This window comes from Dermacentor andersoni, chromosome 11 (assembly GCF_023375885.2).
Source record: "Dermacentor andersoni chromosome 11, qqDerAnde1_hic_scaffold, whole genome shotgun sequence".
Taxonomy (NCBI): domain Eukaryota; kingdom Metazoa; phylum Arthropoda; class Arachnida; order Ixodida; family Ixodidae; genus Dermacentor; species Dermacentor andersoni.
The window spans coordinates 92832461-92856627 of NC_092824.1; the positions used below are offsets into that span (position 1 = coordinate 92832461).

General features: G+C 46.6%; 1 protein-coding gene across 3 annotated transcripts; it reads right to left on the reverse strand.

The window, feature by feature from the left end:
* Positions 1 to 5071: 5071 nt before the first annotated feature.
* Positions 5072 to 23132, reverse strand: LOC126539045 (adenosine deaminase-like). 3 transcript variants are annotated; one of them, XM_050185751.3, is made up of 8 exons: positions 22724 to 23132; positions 14396 to 14457; positions 12902 to 13024; positions 11177 to 11436; positions 10306 to 10478; positions 9028 to 9272; positions 6438 to 6564; positions 5081 to 5821 (listed from the first exon to the last, which is right to left on the reverse strand). In XM_050185751.3, exons 1-8 carry the CDS (start codon positions 22742 to 22744, stop codon positions 5720 to 5722), a joined length of 1113 nt encoding a protein of 370 aa, XP_050041708.1. In that variant the 5' UTR covers positions 22745 to 23132; the 3' UTR covers positions 5081 to 5719. The 3 variants fall into 3 exon arrangements, with proteins under 3 accessions (XP_054931281.1, XP_050041708.1, XP_050041707.1); XM_050185750.3 differs by lacking the exon at positions 22724 to 23132 and adding an exon at positions 17856 to 17963; XM_055075306.2 differs by lacking the exons at positions 6438 to 6564; positions 22724 to 23132 and adding an exon at positions 17856 to 17964 and having other exon boundaries at positions 5072 to 5821.
* Between the last annotated feature and the right edge of the window lie 1035 nt (positions 23133 to 24167).

Genomic DNA, 24167 nt, shown 5'->3' on the forward strand with positions numbered 1-24167 from the left:
ACTGTACAGCACTTCTCGTGCAAAATTGGCAACTGGAAAGAAAAGTCGCAAGGAGTTGAGAAATTAAGCGATCTACTAAGGGAGAGAGCTGAGGCAACAGCCAAACAGGAAGGACAAGCAAAAATTAACAAATTTAACCGTTGTTTATGAAAGTATTTATGGATCAACATCTTTTTATTTAAAAAGGAAGTTGAGAAAACGCCGCTGGAAGTGGAGAACAATTCCGTGTGTTTTGAATGACGCTTCTACAGTTATCAATCGAGCCACCAGACCTAGCCACTTCTCTGCTGTGTTATGTAGGCGTTTTTCTAACCTTCCGCGGTGGGCGCACTACGTCTAGAACAGCAGCGTCCTGCGCTCTACGCGGTTATACTGGACTGGCAGCCACGCATCGTTACGCAACTCCCCAAATAACCATATGAGTCGGTTTTGGCTCTTGGTAGAGCAGTAAACAAGGGATCCAAAAGAACTGTGACTGTTATGCAAATATATATTTTTCTATAATTCTTCCACTGCTAACTCAAACAACGCTACTATAGTAGGATGTAACTTATGTCTGCAGTGAAGCCTCGCCCATGCCCTCGTAACTGCCAGCCACTGTTCCTCCGCATGGCTGCAAATAATTTGTACTTCAAACTTTTTCTATTGCCCAAATAAGGCGGTAACCACAAAAATAAAATTATTAGTGCATAATTTTATACGTTTTCCCTCACCTATTAAAGTGGAATAGTGAAAGCCTAATCCTTTATTGAACTGAAATCAAATGCTTGCTTTGCTGCAACTATTTATTATCAAGTTTCACTTCAATTGGCAGTGAAGTTTCAATGCTCAGACTCCATACACTTTGCCCATGTCTGTTGCACACCTCATTGCTTCCGCCGATGAAAAGACTCTTCGAGAACAGCAGACGCTCTGGAGGTATCAAGTACGATGCCATTTTGAAAAGGCAGCATGACGACGATTTTGCTTGCTTTTGTGTTTGGCTGGCAGATTAACACAATCCCACACAGTCCGTGTGCCTTGGTTGCCAACTGCTGCTTCTTTAAGTTTTGTTCTACTATAGTAATCTTTATTTTACACTTTCGCTTGTTTTCTTGTTCTTGGCATTTTTATTCCTGCGCTTCTTTCCTGCGCGAGTCCATTTGACGTGGTTCCTTGTTTGCCAAGTAAAGGAGCGGTGTATCTCACAGGTACGCCTGTGAGATACACCTTATTTCATTTCTCTTTTGCGGGTTTGCGCATCCTTGCGGTGAATGGTGAGCGTTATTCACATGTGTGCTAGTAAAGGTAAACGCCCCCCCCCCACACCTCATTTGCACGGAAAAGTTATCTTGGGTTGCCCCCCTCCCTGAAAAAAAAAAATTGTGGTTACGTGCCTGGGTGCCAGTGAAGGTGCGCGAGGGTGAGACAAAAAAAGATGGTGGCTTCTCGAGTGCCGCCTTCCTGTGGGAGCAAAGGGGGAAAATGGGGAGGGGAGCGAGACTCGCGGTAACTTGATCAGGCGCGCAAGAGGGGCGGGGTTGCAGTTACGTCTAAGACGTGGCTGCGCATGGTTGTAATCGCGGCCGAGCGCATACACATCCGCGCACCCTGCTTTAGGGGTAACCTGCTGCATGTGCAAAGAGTAGGCGTGCCGAGACGGCGTGGCATCATGTAAGCTATCTTACCATGCGTTTAGTATTGGAGGTGCATAATCTCGAGTTTCGGCGACCCGTTGGAGCGAAAGACAGACGAAGCATTCACTCCCCGCTGCCGGCGCTTTTCATGGTAGCGTCGTCTCGGTAAGGGTGACGCTATCAGCCGCAGGGTGTTAAGAACGGCCAGCTGCAGTGCAAGTTTGCCAGCCAGTTACGCCAGCGGTGGCAACCTCATCTTGGAATGCCGCCGCCAACCTCTAGCCCCGGCGTGGCTAAGTCGACTTTGTGTCGGTAACAATACGCGCATCCTCCACTCTCCGTCGCTTCAGTTAGGATGCGTTGTGACTGAAGGAGTTCGACGAAGCAGGCTTTGTGCGCAACACGACAACGCGGACCTGATCTGCTACGGGTAGGGGAGTTGACGCGGGAACGCCGAGGAAGGCTCCTTCCCACGCACCGACCTAGACGCAAGACAACGCGCTACCCGGAACGGCTCCGAGTTCTACGAAATTCGTGTGGTGTCGGTTTTGGACCCTGAACACGTGTGTGTGCATGTGTGTGTGTAAACCACCCTGCGGAGAGGCGGCTAGTTTGCGATGACTAAACGAACGTTCGCGTCACCTTGTATCGCGGGAGGACCGAGTGTTTAAAAACTGCTGTTGTGCGAATGCTCGACACACTTTTCTTAAGCAGTCATGTTGGACTGAGACACTCTCTCAAGCAGTCGTGTTAGACTGACGTACTTTCTCTCGCAGTCATGCTAGATTGATGAACTGCATGTAAATACTGTAAATAAACCCGTATTCCTCGTTCTCGATGAGAAGCAGTCCTTCCCTTCATCAACGTCCTCAGCGTGGATAAGTTGGACGACGGCATGGGCCAGCTACCTTCGAATTCATGCCGGACTCCAATCTTGACAACGGATCTCGAGCGATGGGATTGAGCCCCCAATCCTGACAAGGGGCGGAGTGCACGCAAAAGTGTAGCTGGCTTCGCTTAATTTGTACCTCCGATGTGAAGATATCGTCGACGTGGCATGAAACCGTATCATTCATCGCCTACTCCCAAATTCATCAAAATAAATGGTTTTCTCATTCAAATTTGCTTTTTTTTTTCGATTGCCCGATAATTCAGAAAATTCTGCGGCCCCTTTCTGCGTAATAAAAATCCATCTGCAACTGAACTTATTTGCATATAAGGTTCAATTTCAATACAACGAAATTTCGATATAACAGCAAATTGCCAATTTTGCCTACTTCATTATATCGAGGTTTAACTGTACTTCCTTTAGAGCTAGCTTTTAGCTCATTCCTTAAAAGCACGAGAAATACTAAAATTTTATCAGCAGGCAACTCCCGAGCTAATCTGAATGAAATTTAGGAAAGATTTTAAGAATATGGTCACAAGATTTCAATTTACACCTTGGAAAGTTTGGTGAGAACTTGCAGTTATTGCAAAATTTTCAAGAAGAATAGGACATTTCAGAATAGCAGCTTCATAAATGCGTAGCAGAGGAAGCTACCGTAATTACCAGACGTGCTACCGATAGCTGACAAATTCAACACCTTACTTTACAAGTTGCGTGCATATGTTACCTCAGATATGCGAGTTTTGCTCAAATCACATTTGCTAGGCATGCTGTAGCTTGAAAACGTGCAACATGCCAGATTCGTCCACTCTGAATACTTGGCAGGGCAAAAAGTACAAAGAACAAGATCAGACCACAAGAAGACAAACCAACGGGGTGGATGCTTCATCTCTTCTAAGCGCCAATCCTGTCTGCTCGCAGACCTGTTTTTGTACTTTCTGCCCTACCACACTTTATTGTGATGGAGCTTTGAAAGCTCTACTGGATACATTTAACAGTATTGCAAGTCTGAAAACTTGTAGGCTGGCGGATTTTTCGGACATCAAAGGCACTACACGGGCGTGTAATAAATCTAGCTACCAGGAAGAACAATTTCTACAAAAAATAACGGGAACTTCCATGGTTGCATCTTGTATCGATTATTTCATTACCTCTGTTTTTTTGCCTTTCATCATTGTCTTGGACGTCACCGCCATCATCCACTTGCCACGACCCGCCGTGGTTGTTCAGTGGCTATGGTGTTGGGCTGCTGAGCACGAGGTCGCGGGATTGAATCCCGGCCATGGCGGCCGCATTTCGATGGGGGCAAAATGCGAAAACGCCGGTGTACTTAGATTTAGGTGCACATTAAAGGACCCCAGGCGGTCAAAATTTCCGGAGTCCTCCACTACGGCGTGCCTCATAATCAGAAAGTGGTTTTGGCACGTAAAACCCCATAATTTGTTTTGATGCCTTCATGTAGCTTGTGTGAGATTATTGACCAGTTGCCTGCACCCACTAAAGTTCACGTAGACGTGACGCCTGCGGCAAAAAAAGCGTGTTCATCCGCCGCCGAGGCCTACCAAGGTTAGTGAGTGGCGAAGCTGGATAACGCTCAAAGGGTTCCAGTTGATAAGCTCAAGTACCCCCAGAAAGTGGATGGGAAAGCGGCGCCGCGGTAGCTCAGTTGATAAGACCATATGGCACGCGTAATGCGAAAACGTGGGTTCGTGTCCCACCTGCGGCCAGTTGTTTTTCATCTACCTTCATTTCCATAATTAACAATTTATTTAATTCAATTAATAATTACAAATAATTTCCCCTATGTTGTGCAGAGTGTCTGTTCGTTGGCATCTTATGAAATGACTGTATAGTTCACTATAATATGATTGCTAAAAAATAGGGCCCTACTGTTTCCTCTCTTCTTGTGTGTGTGTGTGTGTGTGTGTGTGTGTGTGTGTGTACATACATATGGCGTGTGTTCGATTCGGCCTAGAAACAGACAAATTTTAGGGAAAATTTAAAGGGGACCTGAACCACTTTTTATCGAAGCGGAGAAAGGCATTCGAAGTGAAAGTAGGTTAATTCAGAAATACTTTGCCGCAAGAAAAGTACTTCATTGCGTTCAGCAGAAGCGGAGTTATTGGGAATTAAACACGGCCTCCGCCGCGCTCCCGTTCCCCATTCAATGCCTTGCACTGCGAAGGCTACGGCGGAGTGGGGCGTGCCCACAACGCTCCGCCTTCTAAATGTCACCGTGGCGCGCAGTTAAAGTTTCATTTGGATAACGTGGACGCCAAGACTTCCAATTTTGGTGCCTACGACGCGCTAAACGTATAAACGCGGTTGTCTTCAGCTAGCCACAGTGCGCTTATCTAGGCCGTGGAGGCACCCTGCGGCGGCCGCAGTATCTACGCTACGTAGCCGACCGCAGCTACCAATAGCAGCCGTGTACGGGAGTCCGCTTCATTACGAAATAAAGCGTCCAGAAGAGAATGAGGAGAAGGCTTCTGTTGAAAGGAGAGTGTTTGAGATAAATGTGACTTCGCGATCCGCTTGCGAGCTTCGCGTGCAACAGCAAAACTTGGCTGAGATGTTCACAGCAGGGTGTGCTTCCCGCGGACTATGTTATTTCACCAAGCATGAGAAGTGGTTCAGAGCCCCTTTAAGGACATATCCAGTGACCCCAGTTGGCGAGAAAGAGGGTCAAATTAAAGAGCAGCACTTACCTATTGTCACTTACCCAGTGACTGGCCATGCGTTTGGTTATTGAAACCCGGTTCCCTTAGCACAGCAGCCAAATGCTCCATGCACAAGACCATGGAATATCCAGTAAACAAAGTTGGGCGTGAAAGAGGTTAAATATAGATAGACCACAAACTGGGCAGAGTTCTCAAGGAATGCTAATCCGCCGCCAAGGCTTGTGAGTGGTGGCGCTGGCTAACACTCCCAGGGTTAGTTTTAGTAGTAACACATAAATACCCCAAAAAGTGGATGAGAAGATGGCGCCAGCTGAATTGGTAGAGCATCGCACGCATAATGCGAAGACGTGGGATCGTTCTCCACCTGCGGCAAGTTTTTCCATCTACTTTCAATTCCATTAATTTATCATTATTTTAATTCAGTTAGTACGTACATGCAATTTCCTCTGCGTTGTCCATGGTGTCTTTGTTAGTTGGGTTCTTATGATGTTTTTTATTTATTGTTTTCATCACACACAGCGAACAAAGTCATCCTAGGCGTTCGCTGAGTCTGGGCAGGTGAGTCGGTTGAACTTTTGCTGCAGTTCCCATTTCTCGTCGTCAGGTAGAAAACATGCGGATATGGCCGATTGATTCTGTTAGTAGACAAACAAAAACGAAAACAAAAATATATGCCGTTAAATGCACGTGCGAGGCAGGAGAGGGACAGAAAGGAACAAAAAGAAAAGCTGCAACTTGCACGACATATGCCTGTGAGTTCTACGTCGCCAATTCCACATTCTACCTGTGAAATCTTATTTTACGCGGTTATGACGAAATAAAAGGATTTGTTAACATGCCTATAGGAACCTATACCAACTGAAGGTCTTAGAAAAGGAGCCCGAAATGTCGGGAAGGAAATGGTAAGTGTTCTCATTACAGCTCATCAAACAGCGATTGCGGCACATCACGAATCGACAGCTCACGGGTGACGGCGGGTTCGATTACCTACAGGGGCGGCATCGCTCCGATGGAGGCGGAGTGCAAAGGCCCCTTATGTACTTGCTGCACTAACATAAGTGCATGTTAAAGAACTGCAGGTGACTGTTGTCATATACCGCCACTCTATATACCGTGATTCTTATACCTCGAGGTGTTGCTTCGAATGCCCCGACTCAACAAACAGATTTGCAAGAATATGGCTACCGAGGAAAGATGGAGTGCACTCTCGACTACAATGGCCGCAAGGTTTCGCATGGCAAGCGCACTCACGCATTGCAGCAGGTCGTCGGGCGTCAGTCCCAGCTTCAGCGCCAGCCGGTACTCGTCGTCCAACGTCGTGTGCGTGAGGGTAGGGTTGTCGGTGTTCAGCGAGAAGCTTGCGCCGTCCCGTCTAAGCCTGCGTATCGTCGCGGAGGATGCGCTTGTGCGCGAACCTTCAACAATCGCACATCGAACCTTACGCGCCGCGCCCTGCGTGTATGATCGGTAGCCGTAATGCCACTTAATAGCCACTTAATCCACTTATAATCCACTTATAATAGCCACTTAATCCGAACACACATTATAAAAGCATTTCTGCTTCTCCTGTGGAAGGCGCTGGGTATACTTCTGGTTTGGGTTCCCTGAATGCTATAGCCTTAACGGACACTAAAGAGAAAAAAATATTTCAGCTGTACTATAGCATGTTGCCCCACTACATGCAACACCAAAAAAGAGACGTTTGCCACGAGAAGTGGCTTTGTAAGCCGGGAAACAAGCAGTAACGAAAGAAGTTCTCGTGCCGTCTGGAATTTCCTGCACTGGCAAGACCACACATGCCTATATTCTAAAAGAGCTAAATGCTAAACTTCGCAGTTATCGCGAACTTTCTTTAGTTAGTTAGTTAGTTAGTTGGTTAATTAGTTAGTTAGTTAGTTAGTTAGTTAGTTAGTTAGTTAGTTAGTTAGTTAGTTAGTTAGTTAGTTAGTTAGTTAGTTAGTTAGTTAGTTAGTTAGTTAGTTAGTTAGTTAGTTGGGGTTTTGTGGCGAAAAAACGACTACAGCTATGATGCGCCATGATGACGGCTATGATGCGCCAACTTTCACTCAGACACAATGAAGTTTGTAGTAGTACCTGAAAATTCCTGGCGTCGTACTGACGCACCAGCAATTGACTTTAGGAGCGAAATTCAAGAAATAAAACTTTCATATCCATTTTCTCTTCTATAATAACCAACAAGCATTAAAGCGAAATTTACGAAACACGGCGTCTTCAAAGACTACTTTATCAGCGCTAAGTTGAAGGAGTGTTTATTCTTAGAGTCCCTTTAACGCGTCTTCTTTCTAAAGTTGACCAATCGATGTTTGCTCGTTGCATCGAGCTTTGTTAATTTTAAGCAGTTAGCTAGAGAAGTGTATTCCTCGTTCTGGTTAAGCCTGACAGCGACTGTACAGCCTCCATCAGCCCTGCGTACAGCGAACGAGAAGGGCCTGTACCGTTCTTCTTCGGCGCGGTCTGCCAGAAATGGCGTTACAGAATTTTCGGAACGACCGTATCCTGGAATTTGACGCGGTGACAACATACCGCAAGTCTACTGAGCACTATTTGCTATCACCAACAAGTGAAAAGCGAACGGGAAAGTGTAGAGTAGATAACTTTTCGCGAGAAATGCCTGAGTCCGATTTGACGTCGATATATGTATTCGGCCATCAAAGGTAGTGTTCGCCCCTATGGATTAAACTAAGCGTAGAAGTCGACATTGAGAACGCATCACGCCAAGAGACGAGAAAGTGGAAATTTAGGGGGAAAAAAAGTTGCAGTTAGCTGCAACTTGTCTGGGCCTTTCCTTTGTGCGCAATGGTAAATGTCCTATTATGTCAGACTTCCCTTTACAATGAAACATTATGCCTTTCCAAGCGAAAGCTGGTGGATATACTATATGCGCTTATGTAAACCTTATGCAAGCATTTTTTTTATCAGTTGTTTGTCACGTGAGCTATAGGCGTCAGAATCAGGCACAAATCGCCACGAGCAGCACAACATGAAACAAAACAAAAAGTTCTTTAGGGAAATACGCAGCAAGCAAAATGAAGAAACGGCATTTCCATTGAGTACCTTCTCTCCACAGCTTACCCTCACATTCAGTTACGAACACCTGGTTTATAGGTGACGACGCAGAGCAGAGTTTCACTTCGTCATTTACTGGTGGCGCATCAATCAAATATTCTATAAAACCCCTTAAACTTCGTAAGGTATCGACACTCTCCTCCTCCGCCTTCATTCCTCCTCGTTTCTCCTCTCTTTCACGCTCCCTCCTCTACCGTGGCGCCGCCTACACTGCTCGAGCGTAGCAACGGCGCCAACATGCGCTCCTCGCCACTCCGTAGACGCTTCTCGAGCAAAAATGGCGCTGAAGCACGGCGCGAGGGCCCATGTGACGCCATTAGGCCAATAGCGACGCGGCGTCGGCCTCGGCCAAAGCGCGCGAGGAGGAGACGGCATTCTTCAAAGCGTGGCACTACTTTACGAAGTTGAAGGGGCTTGTATATTCTAAGAGTTTCTGCATATGGGCGCCCACAGGAAGCATATACATATAATCCTATAATCCCGTAACATCGAAATTCGAAGCAGGGTTTCGTAACTGTTACTGGTTACTCAACGAACATATCTGTATGGGACACTTTCATTTCCTAATTTCCTGTCACTTATTTCGTTTGACCTCATAGTCAAAGTTTTATTGTATTCTTGACCCATTCACCGGAGCGAAAATCAATCAACCAACCGACTGGTATGATTCAAGCATTCATTAGCCAAGCTTGCCTCCACCGCACAGACACCTACCATTGAGAGAGACGAGCGTGCAGGCGTGTGCTTGCCATACCTCAGTATGGGGTGCTCCACAGCGTTGCGATCTACGCCACCGGTGAGGTAGCTGCTGGTGGGGCAGCACTCAAAGTGGACCCCCGCCGCCAACGCTTGCCGGTAGGCGTCGCCACCGTGAGCGACTGCCCGGTAGCCGTGGCCGATGCGTTCGGCACGGAGTTCTCGAACGGCACGCAGCACGGTGACCGGAGGTCCCGCCTCAGCCGCGTGCACGGTCCGGTGCACGCCCCAAGAGACAGCACGCTGCGTCGACGCACGGAGCAATGGGATTTAACAGACGTCAATTGGGTACCCTCCCATTCTCCCGAACATGGTGACCACCGGTGATCGTTTTCTCCCAGCGACAGGGAAAGATCACTGTGGCGTTTTGGAGAACCTCATCGCCAATTGCGAAGGCGATTGCGGCCTGCTCACATGCGGTGAGCACGGCGAGCCGCTCCCGCTGCAGTATGGTGGCTGGAGCTCGTTCGGAAAATGGCTTCCGCCTTAAACCCAAAATCTAGCTCCTTCACCCTCGAAGTGTTGGAGGCCTTGCTTGAGGCGGTTGTATGGATGATGCTGGTCGGCTGAGATCTGAACTCTCACTAGGGGACAGCGCATTTTTCAGCTGCCCTAGCCTTCCTCCATCTGACAAAGCAAGGGGGTTTAACGGGGGATTCTTAGTATATCGTCAGTTCTAGCCCAACTTATCCCTGTTAGGTCCAACGTATTATATATCATACGCTGAGTTTGATGCCTCGAAGTGCTTATAAGTCCATCACCCATAGTTGCGTATCTGATACGCAGAGGTTTGGCTAGAGTTAAGTTTCAGCTGCGGATAGTTTAACGAATGAATTATCAATTAGGTACTGTGCGGATTACCCTATAAATTAGCATTTACATTTTTTGTGCAAATGTTCTTATTGGCTAGAAATGACAGTGAACAATTTGTTCCACTTTTCCTTGGTGTGGAACGGCGTTTGGGCATTACAGGTTTATTCACATACATATGAACCACAAATATCTTCCCTGTGCAACGGCTCAGTGGATCATGTTTCTTATTAAAAAAAAAAATAGCGCAGCAAGGAAGCGTCAAGTGGTAGTGATTGTCGAAAGTAGCTCAGGAGTGCCTTCAAGTTTTCTTGTTTTCAATTTTGAGATAAAAATGTACGCTTATGTGCGAAAATTAGCAAGTCAACCCAAGCTTCAATCTTCCTGTAACACTTCCTTTGTCCTGCCCTTCGTCAAGTGTCCAAGTAAACCAACATAACGATGTGTGGTTTATACGTGAACTCGCCTGGAAAGTGTTGGTGATCAGGGGGTCGGTGACCTCTTCGCCGTACTCGTTAGCTTTAGGGTGCATCCACGCCGACTGCCCTTGGACGGGGAAGACGACGCCACAGACGTCGATGCCGACCACGCCTCGGCCGCTGTACTCACGGCAGAGCTCCAGAACCTCGGGCGCCCACTCTGCAAGGCAGCGCGCTTTCGTCATTGTTGCGGGAGCTCTGAGAAGCGAACGAAGGTAGAGCTGCGGGAATGCATAAAGGATTAAGACATGCTTAAGCCGCCATGGCTGTCGTCGTAATTCCTATGTCGACGTGCCGTCTTCTTGCCGTTGTCGTCCAACGCGTCATTTTCATCGCACACACAACTGCGATCGCCTCACTCGGACTCGCTCCGCCACCTGTTATATAACGCTTCGTGCAATCCCGAAATAGGCTACATAGACATCTAACCGCAAAATGTTTGGCATAATATCGATTCCCACATTGCGTAGGACCTACATCATTATCCCTCCCCTTCTTTTTAATTATTTTACTAAGTGAGTTAAAGTGGTTCCGCGTTAGTGTGCGCGTGTGCTTACATGTGTTTAAAATCGAAATTATAGAGTGTAACGTCCCAAGGAAACGCACCTGCTGTGAGATGGAGTCTGACTTTCGATACACGAACGCATTCTTGCGTTCCACCCTCATCGGAATGAAGCTACCGCGGTGAGTTTACCTCTGAGACCCGAGCAGAACGTCATGGCCGTTAAGCCACAACTCTGTTGAACAAAAAGGTACACGTAGTGTAAAGCGTCCGACAATGTGAGGAAGCCCGTGACAGCATGAAAAAATAGGGCTACACACTACCTAGACACCTCTCATGGCCAAGGCGCAACTAACCGGGCGTTCCGCGAAAGCAAGACAGGATGATCCTGAACTTGGCGCCCGTCTCCAGCTCAGCCTTGCGCAGTCCCAATAGCGCGGCGTCCAGTGCCTGCCTGGCGCTGGTCATGCTCTCCGGCATCCCTTGCCATCGCAGTGTGGTGCTCGAGGAGGCGAGCAACTGAGGACACAGAAACATCTCGCTGTACAGCACGCCCATGGTCGCCTGGTCGATGGCCGCCTCGTACGCCACTCGCTCCAGGGCCTCCCGGTCGCCTCTGCGTCGGAGAAGGGAACGCCCTGTTCAGAAGCTGCTCCCTAAGAGGGAGTGCAGAGTCGGAATGTGTTCATAATACAGCAGCGCAACATAAAAGAAAAAAGAAAGGAATCTGACGAGAAAATAAGGGCCATTACACAGGCACTGCCTTTAAAACGAAGATTTATTGGAAACAAGACAGTTCAAGCAGACAAAACGGAACGCTCTTGAAATCTAAAATCATCCTTTCTTTCTTTACTTTCTTTCTTTCTTTCTTTCTTTCTTTCTCTCTCTCTCCTCCTTCCTTCCTTCCTTTCCTTTTTTTTTTTTTGCGCTGCTATATTACTATGTTCTTAATGAGCTTAACAGAAACGTTCGCGCTAGACACAACTCTGATTTCCCTATAGATATTGTATACAGAATGTCATGCAGCAAGTTACAGTACTGGCAAGTCTTCTTACGTCACCTGTATTTTATGGGCATAGCATAGAAATGATAAGCTAAAGGGAAACGAAAGTGGACGAAAACACTGCCGGGCCAAAGCGTTCGCAGCTGGACTGCACAAAAAGGCGCCTTTTTGCTCCGGTGAAATACCTTTTCATGCGAACAAGTGTGCTATGCACAGCTACTTTGAAAATTCAGTAAGTTTGCGATCGGACCAATTGGCTACAAGACGTATAGCCACCTTGTGATCCTATCGGGAGCGACAACATGACCAACTTGACATTACGGCGGAATTTAAAATTACTCAAAATACAACGCCAGTCTGTAGATGCTTTTTCTTTTTTTAAGCGGCAGCTCTAGTTCGGGACTAGTTCCCATTTCCATATTGAAGTACATGTGAGACATAGAAATACTCTCATGGGACAACCGCTTAACAAATTTTAATGAAGTATGTCGCATTCGAAAGAGAAAGTTGTTCTAAAAACTGTAGGAACCTAACTTGATTTGGGATCTAATAATGGGTAGTTCGAATAGCGAAATTGTGGAGCGAGTCTAATACAAATATTCGAGAGAAAAGGACTATCGAATATCGAATATTCGCGTACCTCTAGACCTCACACTACTTCCAAAACATTACCTAGAATCGGTAAGCTTCAAGAAAAAGTTGAAACACTAAGTTCACAAACGGAGAATTCGAAATGGCACAAGAGCAGACACTATAGACACCATACGAATAGATCACAGGACAGGTGCCCCAAGCAACCTTATTTTCTAAACGCAGATTTTACCTTAGAAATGAGTTAATGACGGATCGATATCTTTGTGCGCGTGTGAGATGCCGTACCTCGGTTATGTTTTCAATGTGGCATCGTAATGGGGAGTTCGAACATTTGTATACGGTGCGCATACGCTGTGGCTAATACGCATATAGGTGCTGCACTGCCTTCAGAAAATATAATGGTACCTATCCTGTCGTTGTCTTTTATTTTGTTTTGCCATTTCTTCCTAGAGGGAACCATACCAACTAGCCAAACAAGTCTTACACTACGACCTTGAGGAAGACGAAGATTTCCTTCAGGTAATTGGCGAGTGTGGTGGCCTCTTTCGGTCTTGTCTTTTCTCGGACATCTTCCACGCTCTTGTACCCCAGGTCCAAGCTTTTCTGTCTGTTCAGATCATGTCATGAATAGGAAGAGGGCAGTCACTCGGTCAATCAGCATGAACCAATCTCCTGCACAACATTAAACAACGGTGTGAGATAATGTACTCATACAGCCTTAAAAAAAGAACACCACGGACAAGGATAAGGGCGGATGAGACGAGAGCATTTTGTTTTCTTCGCCCCTTTTCTCATTGCACATTATGAACATATTACATGTCGCTCACTTCGCTATTCTTGTGCGGCATACATATTCAATGGCTTTTTTATATATTAGTGTGCTAAGAGCGACTTTAACAACCCCTGCTGCAGTAAGACAACCATGCAGTAAAAGTAAAATTACTTTGTTTTTCTTCTCCGAGTCCTTTTTCGCGTTGTACACTACGATCTGTAAGTGATATCACAGCTTTGAAACTCAAGGATACGTACCTATTTGTAAAGTTTTCCCCGTACCTGTACCAATTTCTTCGCTCAAACAGGTCTCTATCGCCGAACTGGCCGATGCAGTTGCATTGAGGTAGCCGCATTGTTTTGTTCTCGTATTGCATATATATTACCCGCTCCCTTCTGTGATGCTTTCGAGCCTTGAAGGCATTCAAGGAAACAAATAAATAATAAATAAACTTCATCTCTGGCATGTATTTTGTTTCACAGTGTAGCCTGCGAAACGAAATATTTCGAAGCGAACCTGAGCAAGGCAATCGAGCTTTCCACGTCCTTAATTAGTCAGAGGATAGGTTGGTGAATTCGGCCGAGGTTCAGCGTTGGAGCGCTCTCGCACTTGGAAAGCCAAATGTTGTGACGTAACGCCCACGCCAACCTCCTCAAGGCGTTAATTTACACGTGGGAAAGAATGTGGTAAAGTTGTTACTCTATCGGCGCCTCGTAAGCGTCTATGGTGCAATGTTAACTAGAAAATGCAGTCCTTGCGCTGAGGGACCTTGGTTCAAAACCCACCGTCAGACACGTGGTTGTTTTCATTGAAGAGTCCTCAAACGAGGCGATACGGGAACATGCCGCAACGTACCTGGTAAGAGGCGAACAACGATTCTCATTAAAATGTGAGAAAAGGGAACAGGGAAGGGATAGGAAGGAAGGGATACTTAGGTTAAGTAAGGTTAGGTTAGGTTAGGTTAGGTTAGGTTCTGCGTACACCCTGTGCTCACTGGAACTGCATTGGTGGTGCATCCAATTCTCCGCTGGAAATGCTTAACTGTATACAAGGCTTGAGCACAGATATCAACCACGAGCGCTCGACGTGGTCACGTTGTGCAGATCACACAGACGCACGCGCGGCGCAAATTAAAGCAACTTCACTTCTGAAATGAGAATTCCCGTCCTCTCCGCCGTCACATCCGCCGGTGAATGGTTACTCAACTGTGCCAGATCCCATATCGTCGCGTGCCGCATGCATGAGTCCAGATGGCTATGCAGCTGAATCTGAAAACGAGAAGAAAAAGAAAAAGCAAAATAACCAGAGCACGACTTCTCTCGTCCTTCCGGTCCAATTAGCACACTTTTTGCTTTAATGCGAGCAACTGTCATATCGGCAAGCACATGAGCAGCAATATTTCAGTTTACAGCAGTAACGTACGGCTTCAATAATCTATATTACTTTGTGTGGAACATTATAATAATTTTAATAAGGAAAAAAATCTACGATGAATTTTTCTCTTCAATGTCTTCTTTTTTTCTTGGGGGGGGGTGAGGGGAGTGTAGGGAAAAAGAGAAGCGGTCGATTTCATGAAAAAATCAGGAGCGTGATCTTGTAGCGATTTGTTCGGATCGATTCTATGCCACTCTTAGGCCTTATTCACACAGTTGTCACACGCCCCGTCCCGCCCCGTCACCGCCCCGTCACCGTCACGTCACCGTCACGTCACCGTCGTCCGTAATGAGACGTTTCATCGCCGGTTTCTCCTCAAGAGCGCAACGAGGATGACGTTGACCGATACTCTTAACGCCGACGTCATCCCATATTTTAAGGAGAAATCGGCGCGGAAACGCTGTCTCATGACCGGCGCCGGTGACGTGACGGTGACGTGGCGGTGACGTGATGGGTCACGATGACTGTGCGAATCAAGGGCCTTATCATCCACCGCTCACGGCGTGCCGGTCCCGTTGACAACGCAGCTGGAAGCGCCGCTAACAAAGCGCGAAAATAAATTGCGTTAGGGAATATACAATCATTACACATTATCCCGGCCCTGAAGGCCGGTTGGTTAGTGTGACGTCACGGATTTTAAGCCATTCTCTTGTATTCGGGCCATTTTGGCGCACGACAACTTCTTGAAACTTGCTATATAAGTGGAGTCCGTGGTTCCCTTCGAAAGCATGCAACGTATATAGTACTTCGTGCCCGATGGAACAATTGATTTAACTAGAATAGATGTCAGGCAAAATTCATGAGGGCTTCGCGATCTCGCGCCGCAACTTGGGGTTTATTTTTAACTACAACTCCTAGAGGGAACTCTGTCGCTGCGATCGTTCAGCCACTATGTGAACGATGCTTAGTAGATGCATTTGACTAACCGTCTGTGCATGTATATAGCTCCAGGTCTTCTTGCCCCTTTATTCAAAACGCTCTAGCTGATTTTCACTGAGCTAAATTTCGATGCGATCACGTTTTCCCTAAAGGCAGGGAGGCAGAAAGACTCTGCGCACGCACATGCTCATCGCGCATTGTCGAACTTATGACACTACGCTTCTGCTGAAGTGAGCAGTTGCAAAGTCGCAAAGCCCTTTGAAGCCAGAAGGACGACGTTTAGACAAATCCACGTACCAACCGCCATTCCCACGCTGGTTGAACACTCATACTTGCAGCGCCCGTAAATAATAGCCGCAAGAGTTCCATATAAGTGAAACCGCGGTATAGCAATACTGGATATAACGAAATAATGGATATAACAGTGTATGTGAACGTCCCATTTAAATACCCGTAGAGATTCATATTGCAGTACATGTAGTAATAAATGTAATGAATTAATGGATGTACCAAAGTAATCCTGTCTGTCCTTTCAACTTCGTTGTTGCCGAGGTTTTACTGTAGTAATTTTCGTATAGTATATTTTATGGCAAAAAATCCACGCTGTTCCAACGTGAAGTTTCGTGAAGCGGCTAACTGAATTCTTTAAATAACTGTACATTTTCTACACCGCGTTTTCCGGTATATAGCGATTACGTTTTCACCACGCGGCGCACGGGACCTATACGAAGCTGCGGATTATACGCTGTCTAATGGATTGGCCAGGTTTTCATTAAATCATATCCGCGATCGGCCAAGTTTGCTATTGCACTAGCTTCAGGATTGGCCCACTGCAATCAGTGGGAGCCCGACCGTGCAGACACGCCAAAGCCCATGGAAGAGCGCATATCAAGATTCGCTTTAAAGAAGAAATTATGCACTTTTTGAAAGTACATATTTGTTTGCCATGAGAATATTTAGGTGCCAGTTGTTGTTCCATTGCGTAATTACGTAGAGAACAGTGTCATGTCCCAGCACACCTCTAGAAGTAGTACAAATGGCTATACGCGGGGTGATCATTTTTAAGCCTTACATAATTTTAAAAAATCGCCCGTTGCAGGTAACATAATTTTAGCTGGATTATTGCGAGATGAGGGCACTACCTTACTCGGAAAAGCAAAACACATATTCAGCTGTTTAACAAGAATTCACTACTTAACGTCTTAATTACTTTACGGCACATACTGCAGTTTACGAATTGTGGCCGGTGAGTTTGCAAGGCGTATCCTCTTGGAATTAGTTCCCAGAATGACACCAGTTTCGAGACATGTGCCATCAAACTCGCCGTAAAAAGGCACTGTTGTCGCACTTACTTTTTTAAGAAAACGCTCCTTAATGCATTGAAGCGCAAAAGTAACTGGAACGCAAATGTATTTCGACCCACACTTTGGGAAATAATCTCTCCAAACTGATATGTCATCCTGGATATTAATTTCAAGTGCATATGTCTTGCAAACTCGCCGGCTACAATTTGTCAATTTCAACATGCACCGTAAAGCGAATAATGAATAAGTTAATTAGTATCTTTAATTATTTGAATACGTGTTTCAATTTATCGTGCTAGTAATGTCCGCCTCCTCGAATCATCATCATCATCAGCCTGGCTACGCCCACTGCAGGGCAAAGGCCTCTCCCATACTTCTCCAACTATCCCGGTCATGTGCTAATCGTGGCCATGTCGTCCCTGCAAACTTTTTCATCTCATCCGTCCGCCTAACTTTCTGCCGCCCCCTGCCACGCTTCCATTCTCTTGGAATCCAGTCCGCAACCCTTGATGACCACCGGTTATCTTCCCTCCTCGTTACATGACCTGCCCATTCTTTTTCTTGATTTCAACTAAGATGTCCTCCTCGAATAATACAGCTCAAATACAAGAATTACGATATCTACCGCAGGCCACTTTTTAAGTATCCCGTAAACCTTAAAATTGATCATTCCGCACACTACAAAAAACGGCCTTAATGTTCACACTCGTGCAACATTGACCAACTGCCACCCTTTGAACTAAGACACGTTCTTGGCCCATGCATTACAGCAGCTACCTTTTCATCTTGTGCAATGAAGGCACTTTTGAGCTTATAGAGACACTTCAGTTGGGCGTTGTGTTTTGTGCATGTTGTGTATCTGTGTTGTGAACTGTACTAATCATTTCATTCGTCATCATATGTACCCAGGGCAGCACATGCTATGGGCATGCCGAGTGGCAAACCTCTCCCTTAAGGTATCCGTTAAATCACTCTCTCTCTCCTCTCTCTTTGATGAAGCGCTTCAGGACGACAGTCAGTATATGTGCCTCTACAGAAAAGGCGCATACCTTGTACTTGGGGAGAGCCATTTTCCGGGGCTGCCAGAGCGATGTGCGTGTTTCCAGCTGCAGTTGCCAGTCCCCACGGTTTGGCCGAATTGCACGCTATATGAAAGACCTGACATCGCGTCCTGTCGTGCTCGCTTCTTTCTATTTTTAGCTCTTCCTCCCCGCCCGTCTCATTCTGTCACACAGCTGTTAGACCGGCCGCGCCATTTCCCATCGCGCATTCATGTGTTTCTCTAGCTTGACTGCTGTGGTATCGTCCCTTCCTGCACAGACCAACTGGTTGTTGTGGAAGCGGCACAGCTAGCTGCAGAGGTTCGACATGGGAAGCTGTATCTTTTTTTGCATATATGCTGCTTGAGAGCGGTTTGGGAGTAGGTCGCCGATGTAGTTTGTCATGTACATACGTATTTCCGTCTGCATGCGGCGCTGCCACTACCGCGACGCGAATGAGTGCCATGCTCGGCCGGTCTGCCGTTTTGTATGTTTAGCGTCTCGATCGTTCGTATGCAAGCCGTTCTGCGATTAAGATTGTTCATGCAGTCGCTCGTGCGCGTGTTTGCTATCGAATTGCGTCACCTGCATGCTATAGTTCGCTGTCAATTCGCGCGCTGTCTGTCCAATAAAACTGCACCACAGGAGCGGCCCCCTTGAATAGCCCGAGTTTGAGACAAGAAGCTGAGAACTATGGCGACTAGTTTACCGATACAGGTTTCATTCTATGCAGGAGGATGTCACCTCCACATATATATATATATATATGTATGTATATATATATATATATATATATATATATATATATATATATATATATATATATATATATATATATATATATATATATATATATATATATATATATATATATATATTGTTTGAAAGGAAATTTCGCAGTTGCTTTGTTTTCATTGTAAAACTGCATGCAGTGTAAGCAAAGGACTGAAGGCACCAGGAAGTTAAAAAACAAACGTCATCTATTTTCCATTCTGTTTTCTTTTTTCGCACCACCCAGCTTTGTTGCACACGCCCAGCTTGGTTTGGTTTGGTGCCTAATGGTATGACTCAAACCACTACGCCCAGATCGACTTTGTCGTTGTTGTATCGTCGTTGTCTGTTTCAATTGTCAGCCGTTTGAATTCTTATAAGTTGAATACAAAGCGGGACAATTGATCATTATGAGATGCTCTATGGAAACGTATAAACAATTAGATTAAAATCCTATGGTTTCACATTACAAAACCACAATAGGATTGTACGGCACGCCGTAGTGGGGGACTCCGGATTGGTTTTGATGTCCTGGGGTTCTTTACCGTGCACCTAAAATTAGGAAGTACACGAGCACCTTTGTATTTCGCGCTCATTAAAATGGCGGCCACCGCGGCCGGGTTTGAACCCGCGACTTTGAGCTGAGCAGTGAAACTCCCGTATACACAACTGGTTGCACTGGAGTGTTCGAAAAGATGTACGACAGTAAGACCGAAATATAAGAGGTTCCAGCGCGCGTAGATTAGCTAGATGGATTAACCGCTAGGTGGAAGGGTGGGTGGACGGAAGAACGAATGGGCGGACGGGACGGGACGGACGGACGGATGGATGGATGGATGGATGGATGGATGGATGGATGGATGGATGGATGGATGGATGGATGGATGGATGGATGGATGGATGGATGGATGGAGCGATATTTTACAGCGAAGCCATATATGGCTAGGGTTCCGTGCATTTTACGTTCTCCGTGAACAAAAACTCTCATCAGCAATGGCTCCCACCCCCGTAAGCATTCATGCTCCCGTAAGCAAGCAAAAAATACAATGGCACACAGCACCGTAAGGTGGAGGCTGCAAGCCCTCAGCAAAGTGAAGCGAACAGTGCTTAAATTCTTTCTAATCACGCATACAACATACAGAACAGCATGTCGAAAAACTGTCATCATCAGTAGCTCATAACCGCGTGAGCAATGGCTCATAACCCCGTAAGCAAGCAAAAAATGTAATGACTCGTAGTCCTGTAAGGTTCATGGCTACCCACTTTGCGTGAATTAGCTGTGATGACACTACCCCTGTTGTCGTTGTCGGTGATTTCAATGGGGATGTGTCGCTATCGAAAAGGGAGCGGTTTGCGCGTTCTGTGTAGCAGACGTATCCCTTGCGATGCCACATCGATCCGGCCCAACCGACCACTCAGCGCCGTACGTGCATCGATTTGACATTATCAAAGAATGTGATTGCAGTTGCGAGGGAAATAATGAACACCGATCAAGACAATAAATGAGTGTGCGTACCTTTCGTCACGATGACCACCCATCAAGACAATAAATGAGTTCATACCTTTGTTCAAGATTGTGTCACCTCCATGTTGTGTGATAAACAGCTTCGCTGGTCAACCACCTTCACAAGGTAGAATGGCTCATGATTTTTGTGCATACCCTTTAGAAAGTAGTTGTGTTTCATGGCTGGTGCTGCCAAGCTGGTAACCTTCTACCTTTATGTTGCATTTTACTCCCTGCCTTTGAAGGGTCCCTCACTAGGTACCGAAGGACAATTTGTTTATACACAGGGAATTGCGAAGCACCCTTCATGGGGAGCTTTTTACCGCAATAATTGTTAAAAAGGGTTTAATAGCAGCCGAGATAGAACCAAATGAAAAGGCGGAAGCGACGGCGAGAGTAGGCTATAGCTACACTCCCCACTCCAGAGGCCCTCCCCTACAACCTCTACCAGCGCCTGCAAACGACATTCTTTTCCTGCCTAATTTTCTCGTATTAAAGCTTCTTCATCCTCGTACCGCTTCCGCTTTTGGGCACAGGTGTGTATGGAGGGGCTCTTTATCTTACATTTAGAGCCGAGCGGCTCGTGCTTGCACGACACCCTCCCTCTCTATTTTCTCTCTCTCTTTCTTTCTTTTTGACCCTCCAACACGTGGTGTTAGAATACCTACACCGGGAGAAAAACAAGACGAAGCTTTGGACCCATCACAAGCCATCGAAGAAACGTGGGAGGCAATGTTAACGGCACATGCAGAGCCTGGAGGATCACCGAAGTCTGGAGGACCAGGCCCGGGCCGTGGCTTTAGCCGACGGCTTTCTGGGCTGAGAGAGCCGCCCACCTATGGCGAAGAAACAACTTTCTCGCTGTTTCACACAGTAAACGTTTATTGCTGCTCCTAACCTATCTTGCGGCACGGCGCATGCAGTTCAAGCGGCTGTTCTGCGCGCTCCGCGTTTCAGGAAATCCCCGAGCTCGTATCGCTGCTGGCTATTTGTGCGCAGAAGGCTTTACGTGCGCGCACGCAAAATGCAAGCAAAACTGCCGCGCGACTGGCCACTCGAGGCGCTTTGCGCGTGTACTCGCGGGCTTCTTTCACGCTTGAGAAAACACTTTTATGTAGCACGTGCTGTGGAACAGAAAGTGCACTCTTAGGCAAAGTTACACCCTTTGGGGTGTATCTCTGCCACACAACGATAATCGTCATCTGCCTTGCTTGCGTTTCCTTTCTTGAAAACGCCGCGCCCGCTACTTTCCTGTCGGGAATGCTATATGTCATGCTGATAACGCGCATGCCGTTCGTTACTGGGAAGTACCACGCTCGCCGCATTAAAGAAAGGAAATGCGGACAAGACAGATGACGATTATCGTTGTGTGGCAAAAGGGTGCAATTTTGCTTAAGAGTGTGGTATCGGGAGTTTTTCATGTCACCAAACAATTTTCTCATTGACACTTTTCATCTAGATACAATATCCGAGAAGTTGTTTAATTAGTTAAGACTAATTATCTAATTAGGCGGAATGAAAAAAAAAGGTTGAGTATCTCCAAGCGACGGCACACTACAACACCTTTGTTCTGTCCAGCTACGTGGGAGATATATATATATATATATATATAGTAGGCAAAGAGGGATTCTTCAGGCTACCTTTCAAACGTAAAGAACTTGAGTGGTGCTACAAGGTAAACAGACCAAGTATTTAATGTCAACAAGTATTTAATATATATATATATATATATATATATATATATATATATATATATATATATATATATATATATATATATATATATATATATATATATATATATTGCCCACGACTCGTATAAGTTATGTCCTTTGTGTGAGCTTTTTGGCAAGACAGCAGCAGCAACCACGACCAGCAAAGGCCGGGATGCTTAACGTAGACAGATTCGCTTTAGAACGAACAAATAAGACACCTTTGTAGAACAAACCACTATGGTACACAGCGTTCCTATCTGCACCAATACACCTGTAAGCTGATAGATCAATACAGGCTATCAGTTTTACCAGTGTATCGGGCATATTATTTTATAGTCCAATCGACCAATACAGGCTGTAAGTTTTATTAGTGTATCAGGTATATTGCATAATACAATACAATACAGGCTATCGGCTTTATTGGCGTTTCAGGTTTATAGCTTCATAATCCAATAAGATTAAACCTACAGGAATCCAAAAAAATATTTCTATCAGTATTTCTCCTAAGGCAAAACGACATGCTTAGCCGTCGCGGAGGTTTGTGCGAAAGTCGACGAGATCACGTTCATGGGCCACGGTGGTGCAGGTATTAATTGGTACCGGTCTATGTGTTCAAGACGGCCGGGATCCCAGGACGGCGACGCAGATTTCTACAACGACTCCCGACCTTACGCAATTTACCTTAGCGAGGTGGCTTCGATTGGAAAACGCAGAACTCGGCGGAAACCCATGTTCTGTGCATGCTCATCTCATAGACCTCGTATGTTGTCTATGTACACGACCTATAGTTAACTGCGTAAACAAATCGTTGGTTGAGCACAAGCTTAATTTTATCCACGCGAAACACAAATGATTTGCGATAGAAGGAGAAGCAACGGCTGACTTACCAAATACGTAGCGGGGCGCATGGACCAAGGCTGCTTTTCTGCAAATACCTTATCACTATGTCGCGCAGCAGGAAGTCACTTTTCAATTACACGCAGTTCCGAGGAAAGGCACGTAGCGCTCCGTCCTTTTTTGGGGGGGCCTCGGAGACTCTTCTGCTAGCGCGCCGTGGGCGCTTGTGAAACAGCCGCTTGCGTTGCGTGCAAGTGAAGCCGGCGCAGCAGACGACACGCACGCGAGGACGCCTGTTCCATGGCGGCCGTGCAAAGGCGTGCGCTCTACGGCCCACCGGTGCCATTACTCAGCACAATTCGAGCTGCCTGGCCAAGCGAGCGCCACGTCAACGAACGCATTCGCTGAAACGCAATCGGAAGATGCATGTGCTGCGTAACGGCACGGCGGAGAGCGCGCTTGCACTTCGCAAGCCACGAGCGTCGACTGTGGCGTAGCCAAGTGGCACACCGGACACCTGACCCCCCCCCCCCCCCCCCCCCGCCCGAAATGTCTGTGTTAGTGTGCGGCCATAGAGAAAGGAATCCCTGTCTCTATGGTGCGGCCTGCACAGCCTTCCCCCCCCCCCCCCCTTCGGGAAAAAAAATCAGAAAAAAATTGGTTACGCAACTGGGCGTCGTTCCATTGTTCGCGCTGCCGCTGAGGACCTCGCGACACGCTCTGGCGTGTTTCGTTCCCCTTTTGCACCATGCTTGCGAAGGAGTGTCTGAACAATCTGGAAACAGCAGGGAAACAGTATGAATTGTACGGCATCGCCGTTAGTTGCGCAGCATTTAATTAAGCGGCCGCTTCACTAAAACTAACACTACAGGTGTCAGATAAAAATAATATTTGTACCATATAGCAATTTAAGGCACGTTAATTGTGTCATTGTTCATTTTATTTGTGCATGCGTAGTTTACGTAGTTTATTTATGGCGGCGGTCCCGGCCGCACGCTTCAAATTGAATTTGGCGTTGCTTTTGGAGAATTCATTCGTAGCATATGACTGTACACGGCCTTAATATCGGGCCGCTTCGACGACAGAGTATTATGAATAATCTTGCGGATCATTCGAGATCGCTTGCCGTTTAATTCAAACACATCGAGGCCTAACGAGAGAAAATTCCTAGGGTGCCTCGATGCGCGCGCCCCCGCTTAGGGTGAGGACATCTGCGTCGTCTGCTACGGCGGCCGCCATTCTCGTTCCCACTGCATGCTCGTTCTCGCGGAGAACGGACTCCTCCGCTTTCCGGCTCCCTATCTCACGCTCGGCAGCGACTGGGGCTAACCCCCTTTCTCCCGCGCTGTTATGCGGAGGGCGTTAAAAGGCTGAATGGGCATTTTTCTTCGTGAACGGAGGCGCGGTAAACAGGATTGCATGGGAAACCTCACTGATGTCCCAATGCAAGTGAGTGAATTTGATCGGTAAGAAAATTCAGCCGACGCGGTCAAT